Source organism: Syngnathoides biaculeatus, chromosome 19 (assembly GCF_019802595.1).
Source record: "Syngnathoides biaculeatus isolate LvHL_M chromosome 19, ASM1980259v1, whole genome shotgun sequence".
NCBI lineage: Eukaryota > Metazoa > Chordata > Actinopteri > Syngnathiformes > Syngnathidae > Syngnathoides > Syngnathoides biaculeatus.
Genome location: NC_084658.1, coordinates 454,362 through 468,668, shown reverse-complemented (window position 1 = coordinate 468,668; position 14,307 = coordinate 454,362). Strand labels below are relative to the sequence as shown.

The 14,307-nt window shown below is 42.3% G+C and overlaps 1 protein-coding gene across 4 annotated transcripts in view; it reads left to right on the top strand.

Moving 5' to 3' along the window:
- Nucleotides 1-14,307, top strand: part of LOC133493047 (uncharacterized) — a 66,201-nt gene that overhangs the window by 24,034 nt on the left and 27,860 nt on the right. For 2 of the 4 annotated variants that reach the window (XM_061805985.1, XM_061805984.1), the window contains exons 2-3: nt 2,024-2,211; nt 2,282-2,390. In XM_061805985.1, coding sequence (XP_061661969.1) covers nt 2,024-2,211; nt 2,282-2,390 — 297 coding nt within the window. The remainder of the gene's footprint in view (nt 1-2,023; nt 2,212-2,281; nt 2,391-14,307) is intronic. The other 2 variants (XR_009792833.1, XR_009792834.1) reach the window with 1 other exon arrangement.

The following is a 14,307-nucleotide window of genomic DNA, read 5'->3' as shown; positions in this document are numbered from 1 at the left end:
CAGATTAGAAAAGGTGGCACTGTAGAGACAACAGGAAACAGAGCTGGAGGTAGCAGAAATGAAGATGTTGAAGTTCCTTCTTGAGCGTGTGAGCGTGTTGAATAGGATTAGAAATGAGTTCATTTGAGGGACAGCCAAAGTTGGATGTTTTGGGGACAAGGTTCGAGAGAGCAAACCTCGATGGTTTGAACATATCCAGAGGCAAGAGAGTGAGTTTATTGATAGAAGGGTGCTGAGGATTGAGCTGCCAGGCAAAAGAGCAAGAGGAAGACCAAAGAGAAGGTTGATGGATGTTGTGAAGGAAGACATGAGGACAATTGGTGTTAGAGAGGAAGATACAGGAGCTAGGCTTAGATGGAAAAAGATGACAGACTGTCACAACCCCTAACAGGACAAGCTGAAAGAAAAAGAAGGAGAAGACAGCTGTGTTTGTATCTATATTCATTATTAATTTACCCATCCATCATCTGAGCCATTTTTCCTCAGAAGAGTCATGAGTGCTGGAGCCTATCCCAGCTATCTTCAGGTAGGAGGGGGTACACCCTCAACTGGTTGCCACTCAATCAGAGGTTACAATGGAAACAAACAAGCATTCACACTCATAATCACACCAAAGGGCAATTTAGAGTCACCAATGTATGGATGTTTTTGGGATGTGGGAGGAAACCAGAGAAATAACTAAAAACGTTGTTTCGCCTTATCCCGTTAGGGGTCGGCACAGCGTGTCATCTCAGATGGACACTCATATTTGTTTGCCACAGTTTTTTTGCTGGATGCCCTTCCTTACGCAATCCCTTTTGGGGAGTGGGGGGACCAGTGAGAAACGAATTCACGACCCCCGGTTTCCCAAACCCCTAATACACAATACTGACGGTGAACTGCTTCCCCCTCCAAAGGCATTGGATGGTTTGACAGAATTTTTGAGGTCTTTCAAAATTCATTACCCATTGTCTCGCCAAACTCCTCCAGTGCTTGAGTTTTTGCCTCAGAAACCACAACAGTTGCATTCTGCTTGACCAGCCAGCCAATTCCAATAAGCTGGCTCTGGAGTCCAACAGGCCAAACAAAGCTTATTGGACTCCTTCAGCCTGAACGCATCCCTTAATGCTGGTCTCCACCAAAGGGAAGTGGATTCCTGGCATGACAGGCACTGACCACCTTCAGACCACAGTTCTTGTCACCCACCTCAACAATTGAGTCAAGGAACATAGTCGATGCCGACTCAATGTCTGCAAGCTCCTCCGCGACATGTGCAAAAATATGTTGGCGGTACAACTTAAAACTTTTGACAGGAAACAATGCCAGATGTTCCCACCAGACCCCCACAATATGTTTGGGTCTGCCTGGTTGTACCAGTATCTTCCACACAATCAGAGCCTACACTCTACCAGGTGGTGATTGGTAGACAGCTCCTGCCCTTCACCTGAGTTTTGAAGACATGCTGCCACAAGTCCGAAGACGCAACCACAAAGTCGATCATAGTACTGCACCGTTTGGTGTCCTGGTGCTCCATATGTGGACACCCTTATGTCTGAACATAGTGTTCATTCTGGAGAACCTGTCATGAGCACAGAAGTTAAACAACAAAACACCAATTAGTTTCTGGTCCGGGGCAGGTTGCGCTCATATCATTAACCATGTGAACATTGAAGTCCCCTGGCAGAAGACTGGGAGATCGCAACTGGACACTCCCCAGTGGGAACGCTTTCGAGCACAACGATTCCAAAAAATACCCAAACTCCGGGGACTATCCACTCATCCACCGGGATAAACATATATGTGCTCTGCACCTCTCACCATGGGCAAATGCTGCATGGAAGAAAGTCTAAACTCTCTCAAGAGGACTGCTACCGAAGTCCAAACTGTGTGTGTATTTCCAGTTGGAAACACTCAAACTTGGACACCGGCTCACCAGAGAGTTAACATTCTATGAACTTAGAGCCATCTTCTGTAGTTGAGGATTGGACTACCAAAGTCCCCACTTTGGCAGCCATCCAGCTTACTATGCTCTTGACCCTCTCAGCCCTTCCCACAGGTGGTGATTGCCATGAGTGACCAGACTAGGCACATAAAGCCCCATAACCTGGATCCTAAGGTCATCAGGACACAACCCACACACATCCTTTTGAGAGATGGAATTCAGTCCTCTATAAACTACCCTTGGACCTGTTTGGCCACCCCGCTAAAAACAGGACGTCACTGGGCTAATGGGTAGGGTGTCTGGCACCTGTAAATGAAATTAGTCATCATTCAATAACACTCGTTGCTTTATTCTTTCCAGGTATTTTGGAATACCTTGCCAAGTGGTTTATGAATCCCTGGTTTTGCAAATCAAGCAGTGGGAAACCATGGCCGGCTGCAGGCAGGGTGGACAACGGTGCTTCTACAAGGTTTGTATGAATGGGCATGTGCGATTGACTTAAAGCTGTTCTTAAAAGTTACAACCACAATAGTTTCTAATTATTTTTGTGAAATAAGGAAAATATGTTGTTGTTCACAGAAAAAAAGAATCAATATTACCTTCCATAATCCAAGGTCCAACATTAAGCGTTTTTAGGTGGTGGTCAAGCCCACTCAGAACCAGTACTGGCCCCTTCCATTCATGATTCCATAGATAAGATTTTCATGATTATTTCGTTGTTGGCATAATTATATTGTACTAAGGTGCTTTAAACAATTATTGGTAAAATCCCATTCAAGTCTGTGACAGTGTATTAACCTCACTAAAATCAACGCATTGCAATAATGCTTCAAAGATTAAAATAGTTATTTATAAAATTTCAAAAATTGTGCCGTGATGCTGTGTACAGTATATGATGGAATAATAACCTTTATATGTGATATGAAATATTGGCTAATTAGTTGGAGTATCATCTTAGGGGAGCAGTGTGTGTGTGTGTGTGTATATCAGTATGTATGATTCTGATTTGCCTTAATTACTTACTTTTGTACATTAGAAATGACTGTATCTGTAAGTTGAAAGGAATCCCTTGAAAATAAGATCTCAATGAACTACAGTGTATTTGAATTAAATACACAAATAATGCGTATGATTTTTTTAAATATATATATGTATATAAAGGCAGCATTCCATGAACCTTTTTGCGTATTTGACCATCATGCAAAGACCAAAGTTATGCCATAAAGTCTGATGGTGTTTTGGTGCGTGTTGTCTTGTGTGTAAAAATGTGTGATGACATAGGGAAAAAGTATTGAACACTTAAAAAAGGGGAGTGTAAAAAGGCATTAAACGCAAAGTCAACCCATAAAATCTATCAATAATCAAACAGCAATCGAGGCCTCGTCAGTGCAAATAAATATTAGATGGTTCAGTCCTAATGGCCAAAACAAAAAGGTTTCGTAGCCAAGGTGTCAGTTAAAATACATTTAATTATGCGATAGAGCAGAGAGGCGTCTCAAGATCTTCCTTTGCAGACAAATTGTAGGGGGAATATCTAAGCATCTCAATGTTCCAGTGAGCACAGTTGGAGCTGTAATGTAAGTGGAAATCTAATCATACCACCATAAATTTTACTTGATCAGTTGCTCCTCATGAGATTTCTGACAGAGGGGAGCAAAAAAAAATAATCAGAAGACTTCTCCAAAAGCCACCTGTGGAGAGCTTGAAAAAAATGGAATTAGCAGGTACTCTTACAAGGAAAACATTGAGTAATGAACTCCACCCTCATTGCCTGTCTGCATGCTCAACAAGTAAGACCCGATTGCTGGGGGTGTCAAAGCTCATTTATTTGATGAAATACAAGACAAGCCACTTACAGTGCGTTGTGGAAGTATTCGGCCCCCTTGAACTTTCTGACCTTTCGCCACATTTCAGGCTTCACACAAAGATTTTTTGTCAAAGATCAACAACAAGTGGGACACAATCGTGAAGTGGAACAAAATTTATTGGATAATTTATCCTTTTTCAACAAAAACCTGAAAAGTGGGGCGTGCAATATTATTCGGCCCCCTTGCATTAATACTTTGTAGCGCCACCTTTTGCTGCAATTACAGCTGGAAGTCGCTTGGGGTATGTCCATCAGTTTTGTACATCGAGAGACTAAAATTCTTGCCCATTCTTCCTTGCAAAACAGCTCGCGCTCATTGAGGTGGGATGGAGAGCGTTTGTGAACAGCAGTCTTCAGATCTGCCCACAGATTCTCGATTGGATTCAGGTCTTGACTTTGACTTGACCATTCTAACACCTTGATAAGTTTATTTGTGAACCATTCCATTGTAGTTTTGGATTTATGTTTTGTATCATTGTTAGATAAATCCCCATCCCAGTCTCGGGTCTTTTGCAGACTCCCCTGTTGGCACTGCACATCACTCAAAAAAAACACACCAAAAGTGAAGGTTGGATGGTGTGGGACTGTTTTTCACCAAATGGTTCAAGTAAAATTCAAATTATTGAAGGAAGGATGACTACGCAAATCTACGAAGACATTCTTCACAAAAATCTGATGCCATTACAAGGACGATGAAAAGGAAATGAGGGTGTTCATTTCATCAGAATCAAATTTATTGGCCAAGTTTGTAACAACACACAAGGAATTTGTCTCCGGCAATCGGCACCACCCTGGTATGACATTCAGAACAAAGAACAAAAAAACTAACAACAAAGAACAGGAGACATTCAGTTAACAGGAACAATTCCCTATAAGAGTCACAGATGTGCAAGATGCAAAGTCTTCATCATTTAAACAGTTCAAGTGCCACTGTCATGAAATGGATGATTTTTAGTACGTGATTAATGAAAAAACAGCAGCCGACACTGACCCATGTATTTTTTTCACCACAAAACATGATTTTGACAAATAGAAATTTTTGTAACTCCTGCCTCTCTCGAGGGATTTGTTTTCGAGAGTAAGCGGGAAGTGAAGTACATGGCAGGACCGCCCTCAAGTGGACTCATTTGTTTCTTTTAGTTTTGCCTCCAGATAGGTAGCTCGTTGTTCCTTCGTGTTAGTCAAACTGCTGGCTCGTTGCATTGCTGGACATTGCTTGAACACTCGGGAGGATGGATTTACCCTTCATAAGTGTGCAAGAGACCTGGTGCGTCGTGAAAAATGGATTGCATGGGTCCAAAGGATGAGAGCTTTGTGGGTTCCAAATAACAGGTAGGTGTGTATACAGCTACTAAAAAAAAAAAAAAAAAAAAAAAACAATAGTTGGGGGGGCGTAATCCATAAATCAGGGTTGCTAAATGTGTTGATGTGCGCATCAGAAGGCTTCCATGCAGCAACCGCTGAAGGACGGCCTCCGCAGACCTTGTGGAACACGACCAGCCGCAGCCTTGTTGACAAGGCCGAGCCTGCCACCGGCCTTGTCGGCCGGGGTGGCTCGTCGCTCATGTCTGCCGCCGAAGTGGGCGTTTATCACCGCTGCGCGGAGGTGGATAGGGCGAGGAGGTGGTTTGGCCGTGATCCGCATGTCATCTAAATATGGCTCGAAACAAAAGGGTAATATTGCCCCGGACACTTCACTCAGTTGTGAGATGTTTTCTTCGAAAAGAGCTTTCATGTCTGAAGGGGCGTGTCCTACAGTAGGGGCCACAGCATGTTTTCAATGGCGACTGTCTGGCGTGACGTCATGGACAGTAAATGCAGCAAATATGGCGACCACTTGGATGTCGAATGAGACTTCTGCAACTTTGCGCATGGATGACATGCTCTCCGCTCTTATTTTTCCATGTAGACATAGAAGTGAATAATCTTATGTATTTTTCATTTCAATATCTATTGTACAATATTTGTAGGAATGACACTAGACCTTTAAGAGTGCGTCAACGCCCCACATTATGTTACACTTGTACCCGGTTTCCTTACCCGTTTGGTGTCCCCCAGCCTCACCTGCTGTGTCCTGAACATCGGGAAGTTGTAGATCCACTGGGAGATGGCAGGCGAGACGCTGAGCAAGAGAAGTTTGGAGGAGAGGGGTTTAGGGATAATAGTGTTAAATGCAGAGCTGAAGTCCACGAACAGGATACTCACATAGGTTCCCTCGCTTTCGAGATGTTATAGGATGAAGTGGAGACCCATGTTGACGGCATCATCCCCAGAACTGTTAGCTTGATAGCCAAACTGCAGTGGGTCCAGCTGGGGACATGTGACGCTCTTGAAGTGGTCCAGCACAAGGCATTCAAAGGACTTCATGACCACAGATCTCATGGCAACAGGCCTGAAATCATTAAGACCTGCGACTGCTGATTTTTTGGGAACCAATATGATGGTGGAGCGTTTCAAGCTGGTTGGTTCTTCACACATTTCTAGAGACCTGTTGAAGATCTTTTTGAAGACAGGAACAAGTTGGTCTACATAGACGTTAGGTTTATCACCAAACTTGCTGGAATAATTGCAAAAATAACAGACAAGAAGTCGTCTTTCTTCTTATCAGGAGGACGTGAGAGACAGGCCAGTTACAGTCTCCAAACATGTTATGAACCAGCCTCTTACGTACTCTTTTTTTTTTTTTTTTTTTTTTTTTTGACAACACACAAGGTCAAAAGGAGGGGTGAGCAGATGAAATGCACAAAGGCACATTCTTTGATGATGATGTGGCACATTCTTTGGTTATGATGGAGTTGTACTTTGCCACTTCTTGGAAGATACTGTTGCATCTTTGTGTAGGAGCTCATCCCGTGAACAAGACTCTTCGAAGCAAGGATAATACTTTGGCTTTGTTGCAAGTCCATAATAAATATATTAACAATAATTATAACTAACATTTCCCTCGTGTTTATTATGTATTTGCACAAATTCTTACATCATTTAGCAACTTCTTTTAACGAATACATTTTTATGAAAACAAATACACGCACACAGAGACTAGAAAATCATCATCGTCGTCACTGTCATTCTACACCATTAAAGGCTACATCTCCGCCACCTGTTCGTTCGTGGGTGACATAACAGTGTTAAGTTTCACAATGAGAGCATGCGAGCAAGGGTAAAACTGCATGTACAGTAGATGTTAATTCATACACAGCGATAGGATGGACAGACAAATGGCAATAATGAAGTTATTGAAGCACATTAACCTGTTACATTTTTTTTTTCAATTTATCAAAGACTGTTACCTCTGCATCACCATCAGATGTCTGTATGTGACAATGACTAAATGAATTCTTAATCACAAAAATGGTTTTACACATCAATACTGAAAAAATTTGTTTGGGGTTCCTATAATTTTGATGTACATCATTAGAAAACAATGTTGTTTTTTTTTTGTTTTTCAAAAGAAGTTAGTGTATACACAGAATCCCATTTTGTTTCTTCATTATCAGGTACCATTCCTCTCATAAATTCAATTTTCTTTGCCGGTTATCCTCATAAGGGTTGCGGGAATGCCGGAGCCTATCCCAGCTGTCATCAGGCAGGAGGCAGGGTACACCCTGAACTGGCCACCAGCCAATCGCAGGCACATCGAGACAGACGACAGTCGCACTCACAATCACACCCAGGGACACTCTGGAGTGTTCAATCAATGTTGCACGCAGGAGGGAACTGGAGTGCTCCAAGGAAACCAACAAAGGTGTTGGGGGAACATGCACTTCCATACAGGAGGAGCTGGGACTAAAGCCGTCCTCAGAACTGAGACCAAAGCCTTACAGCTGCGTCACTGTGACGCCTTTTTTCTACCATGAGAACCCAATTATTATTTTCAAATGCCTGTTGCAATTTGAAACCAATTTTCACATCTAATTTAGTGTTTAACTCAGCACTCACTCCCTTTTAACCTCGAAACTGTCACAAAGTGTGTGTATATATATATACATATATATATATATATATATATATATATATATACACAGCTATATATATATATATACAGCTTTATATATATATACAGCTTCTTTTAGTATTCCATCAGCGAAAGCAATTCCCAATGAAATCATATCTTTGTGTGATGTATGTGTGAGGCATTTGCATACAGTAACAGTCTTTTAGCATTTGCATTGCATTAAGTAAATCACCTAACAATTTTGCATGTGTTACTTTGGCTGTGGATGAATTCATCCCTGTTTTTTTTTTCCTTCCAGTGCCGTGCAAAAACATGCACTGTCACAAATACATATTGGCTGTCTATACCATGGATTTTCATAGATGAGCCATCTACAAATAGCACTTCTCTTCTTCTAAATGCTGATCTCTCAGGCCACTTCTACTTTTGGCACATATTTCTGCTAACTTTGGACAATCATGTTTTGCACCATCCTCATGACTTACTCGTGACGTGGTAAAAATTGTTGCTGGGTTCAATGTCGCTTGTTTGTCTCGATACGCATTCCAGGGACTGCATGTGGTACTCTTAGAATCAGAGGATGGAACAAAACTGTGGTTGAACTTTTTTCTACAGCAATAGATGTCACAATAACTGCTGTTGCACTAAATCTGAGGTCATAAAATGACCTTTACAATCTAGTATATGCATAAAGGATTTGCTATAATCTGACACTAGTTCCTTCTTTATCTCACAGAAAGCTTTTTCTGATTCTTCTGTCCATTTTAAAAATGATGCAATTTTGAGGTCTTCCTCATACATTAATTTGGACAAAAGCGCAGTTAATGTTGCATAATTTTTGTGTTTTGGTGCATTAAGTATAACTATTTTATTCTATCATCTAAAATTGTTCTTTCTACGCAAAGGTTGTGTCCTAAATTCTTAACTTGTTGTTTACAAATTTGCAATTTGTTCTTGCAATCCTTGTGTCCCTTCTTGCTAAATGTTTTAACAATGCTATTGTATCACTTTTGCAAGTTTACTTGTGGGGTTATGCAAGCAAAACACCATAAAAACTTTTGCATCTGGTCTTAATAAATTCAGCAATGTGGATGTTTGTCTGGGACACAAGGTGCTCGCTGTGTTAACAGCAGCATTTACTGCTTGTAGGTCTTGAACCGTTCTCCAACCTCCTGATGGGGGTGCCTTTCTTTTTTTTTTTTTTTACTGGAAAAATAGGCATGTTGCAGGGAGAGTATGGACATTCAATTATTACCCCTGCAGTAACTAATGACTCAATAACTGGCTTTATGCAGTCGAATACATGGATTATAATGTATATTGTGTCATCCATGGTCTATATTCTGTTTTAGGTCTAATTTGTACAGGTTGCGCTCCCCTAATGAGTCCCACATTTGAGAGGCCTTTTAAAAACATTTCCTCTTCCTCTGTTAAGATGTAAGAGTTGATACCGCGTTACTTTTGATGAAGGTGACAGCCTGCACAAACCTGTACTTTTCAAATTTTCCTTGTCTAGTTTCCAATTAGTTGGTGTTTGGTCTCTTTTGACAAAACCTCACAACCACTCCGAGTGTGTGTCATATGGTTTAAACAGTGACACCAGGCAATACTAAGCGTCTGTTGACGTATTTCTAGGCCTGTTGGAGTCTGACCCTTGTGGCTGCCGTCCCCAGATTATCTGTGTGCAGGTAATCAACTGTTATTTTTTGTTCTTTTTTCGGGAGTGTATTTGTTGAGTTTGTTTTGCGCAGTGAAAATTTGGGCCTGGATTTTTTTTCTTTTGTGGTACCACATTGTTACATTAAGAAAGTCTTCATTCATTCATTTTATCCTATGTTCGCAAATGTTCTCCTTGCTGTAGCAGTTTCCCATAAAAATTGTAGCTTGTCTGTTTCTTTTTATCTTTCAGAATTTTCTCTGCATGGAGGGCATGATTAACATATTCCTCCAATGTGCCAGTAATCAGGCCAATGTAATGTTTGTTAACAGAGCTGTAAATTGTGTCTATTGAACCTGCATGGAGAGCACGTCAACCGCTGTTGAAATGGCCTATTCTCCATCTTCCTGCTGGCCACTGTAAATCTTGAATACAGTTGTCATCCTCACTCTGTATTCCTCAAAAGGCTCATCATCTTTTGTTTTTCTCATCCTATTTTAGTGTAATTTGCTGTATGTCTAAAACGCTGGGTTGCCCTCTGAATTTTCCAATTTTCCATATCTTCAACATATTGATTCATCTCGGCTTTGTGTGAAGTGTTATCTTCCATCGCATTTGTTTTTTTTTTAAACATCGCCCATAGTCCAAGTCCTATAGAGTAAAATAGTCAGGTCGGTGCTATTTTGTATGTCAGGGTTGGTGCCTTGGATCATTGGGTACAAGTCACCTTGACTTGGTGATAAGTTGGTAATTTCTGCAGCAGTCTGGAGATATTTGGAGATCGTAGTCCTCCCAGTCTTTTCGAACATTTCAAGTCAGTTCCATTTGATCAAGTCATTCTGTGTGGTGGTGTATGTCAGGGTAGGGGGGGGGGTTGGTTTTCTCTATTCATTATCTTGTTCTTTCCTTTTTCTGACTCCTTCCTCTCTTGTAACCACTATTAGGTATCATCATACCCATCTTAAGTCATTTTAGTAAGGTCACCTTTATTTCTACAATCTATGTCATTTTTCAACTGAATTATTTTTGCAAATTACACTGGCCTGCGTAGTTGTATTATTATTTTTAATCCATTAATCACAATATTTTTAGCTTATCTTTGCTTTGTGCTTTGACAAATTTCCAATCCTTTCAAGTTAAGTTGTCCCATTCCTTTTGTTTACCAATATTTTTCCCCATTTTGCGAATTTGGAGCCAACACACTACACTTAGTGTGTACTCCGGTTGGAGTTTTTGGATGATACAAGGTGACTGTTAAATACTCTTGCTTGGTATTCCTCAGGCTTCTACCCAGAAGGATGGAGGAATCTTGCCTTTCCTTCCAAACAAGTTGCCACTTCCTATCCTGTCTCTCAAACCCTAACCCTAACTTGTTTACACAATCATACACAATTTATACTGCAGTTTTATTAGATGTTATTTTATACAGACTGTATTTAATTTAACTCGGAATTTAAGTACGTACACGAGTCCGACCTCGTTTATTTCCAAGGAATTTAAGTGCACAAAAGTTCGCCCTTATTACCTTTTAATGTACAGATGAGTTTGCCCTCGTTACCTTTCACAGAATTTAACTATAACCTATACAGACGAGTCCGCCATCATTACACGGAATTTAACTGTAACTCTTACACGTTACTTTGTGTAGACTGCGATGCACCTTTTCGCAGATGACAATCACTCTTTTTATACCTCGTAAGAAAGTTGTTATTTCCAAGACGTCTTCTTGTCAGTTGTATTTCCGTCAACCCTCAGATCCCAGTTAGAGAGTTCGAGGACCAGTCCCTTAACGGGTCCGTGTTGGCGTGGCTACGGTCTTCCTGGAGGTCGACTCTGAAGCTGGGATCCTCAGGTATCTTAGAATCCGGCTCGAAGGACCAAGAAAATGTTGGATTTATCATCTAACTTGATGGAATAATTGCACAAATAACAGACAAGAAGTCGTCTTTCTTCTGTTCAGGAGGAAGTGAGACACAGGCCAGTTACAGTCTCCAAACACGTTCTGGACCAGCCTCTCACATACCTTTTTTTTTTTTTTTTTTTTTTTTTTTTTTTAAATTAGAAAACACACAAGGTCAAAAGGAGGGGTGAGCAGATGAAATCCACAAAGGCACATTCTTTGATGATGATTTGACACATTCTTTGGTTCTGATGGAGTTGTCCTTGGCCACTTCTAGGAAGATATTGTTGCGTCTGTGTGTAAGAGCTTGCCCTGTGAACAAGACTCTTCGAAGCAAGGATGATACTTTGTTGCAAGTCCATAATAAATATATTCATGATAATTCCCCAGCCACTTCTTCCAGCTCTTGCGGAGGGATCCAGATGTGTTCCCAAGCCAGCCGAGAGACAGTCTCTCTAGCGTTTCCTAGGTCGTCCTCGGGATCTCTTTTCGGTGGGACATGCCTGGAACACCTCACCAGGGAGGCGTATGGGAGGCATCCAGATCAGATGCCCCAGCTACCTTATCTGGCTCCTCTCAATGCAGAGGAGCAGCGCCTCGACATTAAGCCCCTCCCGGATGACCGAGTTTCTCATCCTCTCTCTAAGGGAGAGCGCAGACACCATGCGGAGGAAACTAATTTCAGCCGCTTGTATCCAGGATCTTGTTCTTTCGGTCACGACCCATTGCTCGTGCCCATAGGTGAGGGGAGGAAGGTTAATCCAACTGGTAAATTGAGAGCTTTGCCTTTCGACTTAGCACCCTCTTTACCACAACGGATCGATATAAAGTCCACATTACTGCAAACGCTACACCGATGCGTCTGTCGATCTCCCACTCCATTCTTCCCTCACTCGTGAACAAGACCCCAAGATACTTGAACTTCATCCTTATGGGAAATTCGTGGAGGTGGGAGTTGAAATTCCTTCTGACAGGGGAAACCGCCAGCCATTCCCAGCAGACCCTCACAATACTGTACGTTTGTGCCTGCCACGTTGGACTGGCATCTTCCCCCACCATCGGAGCCAACTCACCACCAGGTGGAGATCAGTTGACAGCTCCGCCCCTCTCTTCACCCGAGTTTTCGGGGTTTGCCGCCATGACAGGCACCAACCACCTTATGGCCACAGCTCCGGTTGGCTGCCTCAGCAATGGAGGCGGGGAACATCGTCCACTCAGACTAAATGTCCCCCACCTCGCACGGAACATGAGTTATTTTGGAGGTGGGAGTTGAAATTCCTTCTAACAGGGGAAACTGCCAGCTGTTCCCAGCAGACCCTCACAATATATTTGGGCCTGCCACGTCGGACCGGCATCTTCCCCCACCATCGAAGCCAGATCCGATGACACGACCACAAAGTCGATCATCGAACTGCAACTTAGGGTGTCCTGGTGCCAGGTGGACATGTGAACACCCTCCTGCCAGAACATTGTGTTATGGACAATCTGTGATGAGCACGGAAGTTCAGTAACAGAACGGGGGATCAGAACTCGAGTGGTGTTATTCTCAATCACGCCTTTCCATTTCCCATTGTCATTGCCCACGTGGGCATTGAAGTCCCCCCAGCAGAATGATGGAGTCGCCAGAGGGGGCGCTCGCCAACACTCTCTCTAAGGACTCCAAAAAGGGTGGGTACTCTGCACTGCTGTTTGGTGCATAAGCACCTACCTGCAGGTTGAGGGAGGCTATCCTCTCATCCACCGGGGTAAACCCCGTACAGGCCCCGAGCTGGGGGGCAATAAGTATACCCACACCTGCTCAACGTATCTCCCCGTGGGAAAACTCCAGAGTGGAACAGAGTCCAACCCTACTCAAGAGGAGTGGTAACAGAGCCCAAGCAGTGAGTAGAGGCAAGTCCGACTATATCTAGTCGGAACTTCTCAACCTCACGCACCAACTCAAGCTTCTTCCCTGTCAAAGAGGTGACATTCCATGTCCCTAGAGCTAGTTTCGGTAGCTGGGATCGGATTGGCAAGGTCCCCCCCGCCTTTGGCCACCGCCCAACTCACATTGGACTCGACCCCTATGGGCCCTCTCACAGGTGGTGAGCCCATGGGAAGGAGGACCCTTTCGAGCTGTGCCAAGCCCCATGGGTGCAGGCCCGGCCACCAGGTGGCAATCTATAGCCATGTAACATTGACATTTGACTGTGGGACTTGACTGACACAAGAGGAAAAATATTCTTATCTGAAACACAATAATTCATACTTTATACAAATCCAATTGTTTAAAACAAATTAATCTTAAAAAGAAAAGTAAGGATCAAAAGAGGCTCCCGGTTTGATATTGGGCATGAAAACATCAATTTGTCCCTTCTCCATATTTAGAAAAAAACCAACACCACACTTTACTCTCTCTTCCTCTCTCTCTCTCTCTAAATTAAATAATAAATTCAAAATTAACTATACTGTATTTTATTTAATCTGGTAATCGCTGCAAGTGTTTAGAGAGAAAAAAATTGTGACGTTTTAAATACCGTAATTTCCAGCCTACAGAGCACACTGAATTATAATAATAGATCATTAGAATAAATATCATTTGGTGCATTCATAAACCGCACCTGTGCAAAAGCCGTAAGTGCCCACATTGAAACACAAGATATTTACGACGAAAGACGGTACACAGAAAGAGTTTTCAAAGTTTTAATACCTTATCTTAGCTTAACATAGCAACAACACGGTAGCACAAACAGGGCTGGTTTTTAAAAAAAAAAAAAGGTTAAAAAAATAGTAGCAACACGGTAGCACAGCACTAACAGAGCCGGTTAAAAAACAAAACAAAACATACTAAATCACCAAGACGTAGCAGTAACAGCAGAAACACGCTAGCGTGGTGCTTACACTAGCACGGCACTAACAGGGCCGGTTAAAAAAACACTGGTAAATTTCACTTCCTCGGCACATATATTCCACTGGTCTCACTCTTACCTTTACCGCTCGAGTGTCCCCTTGCGGCTGTTAGAAAAAA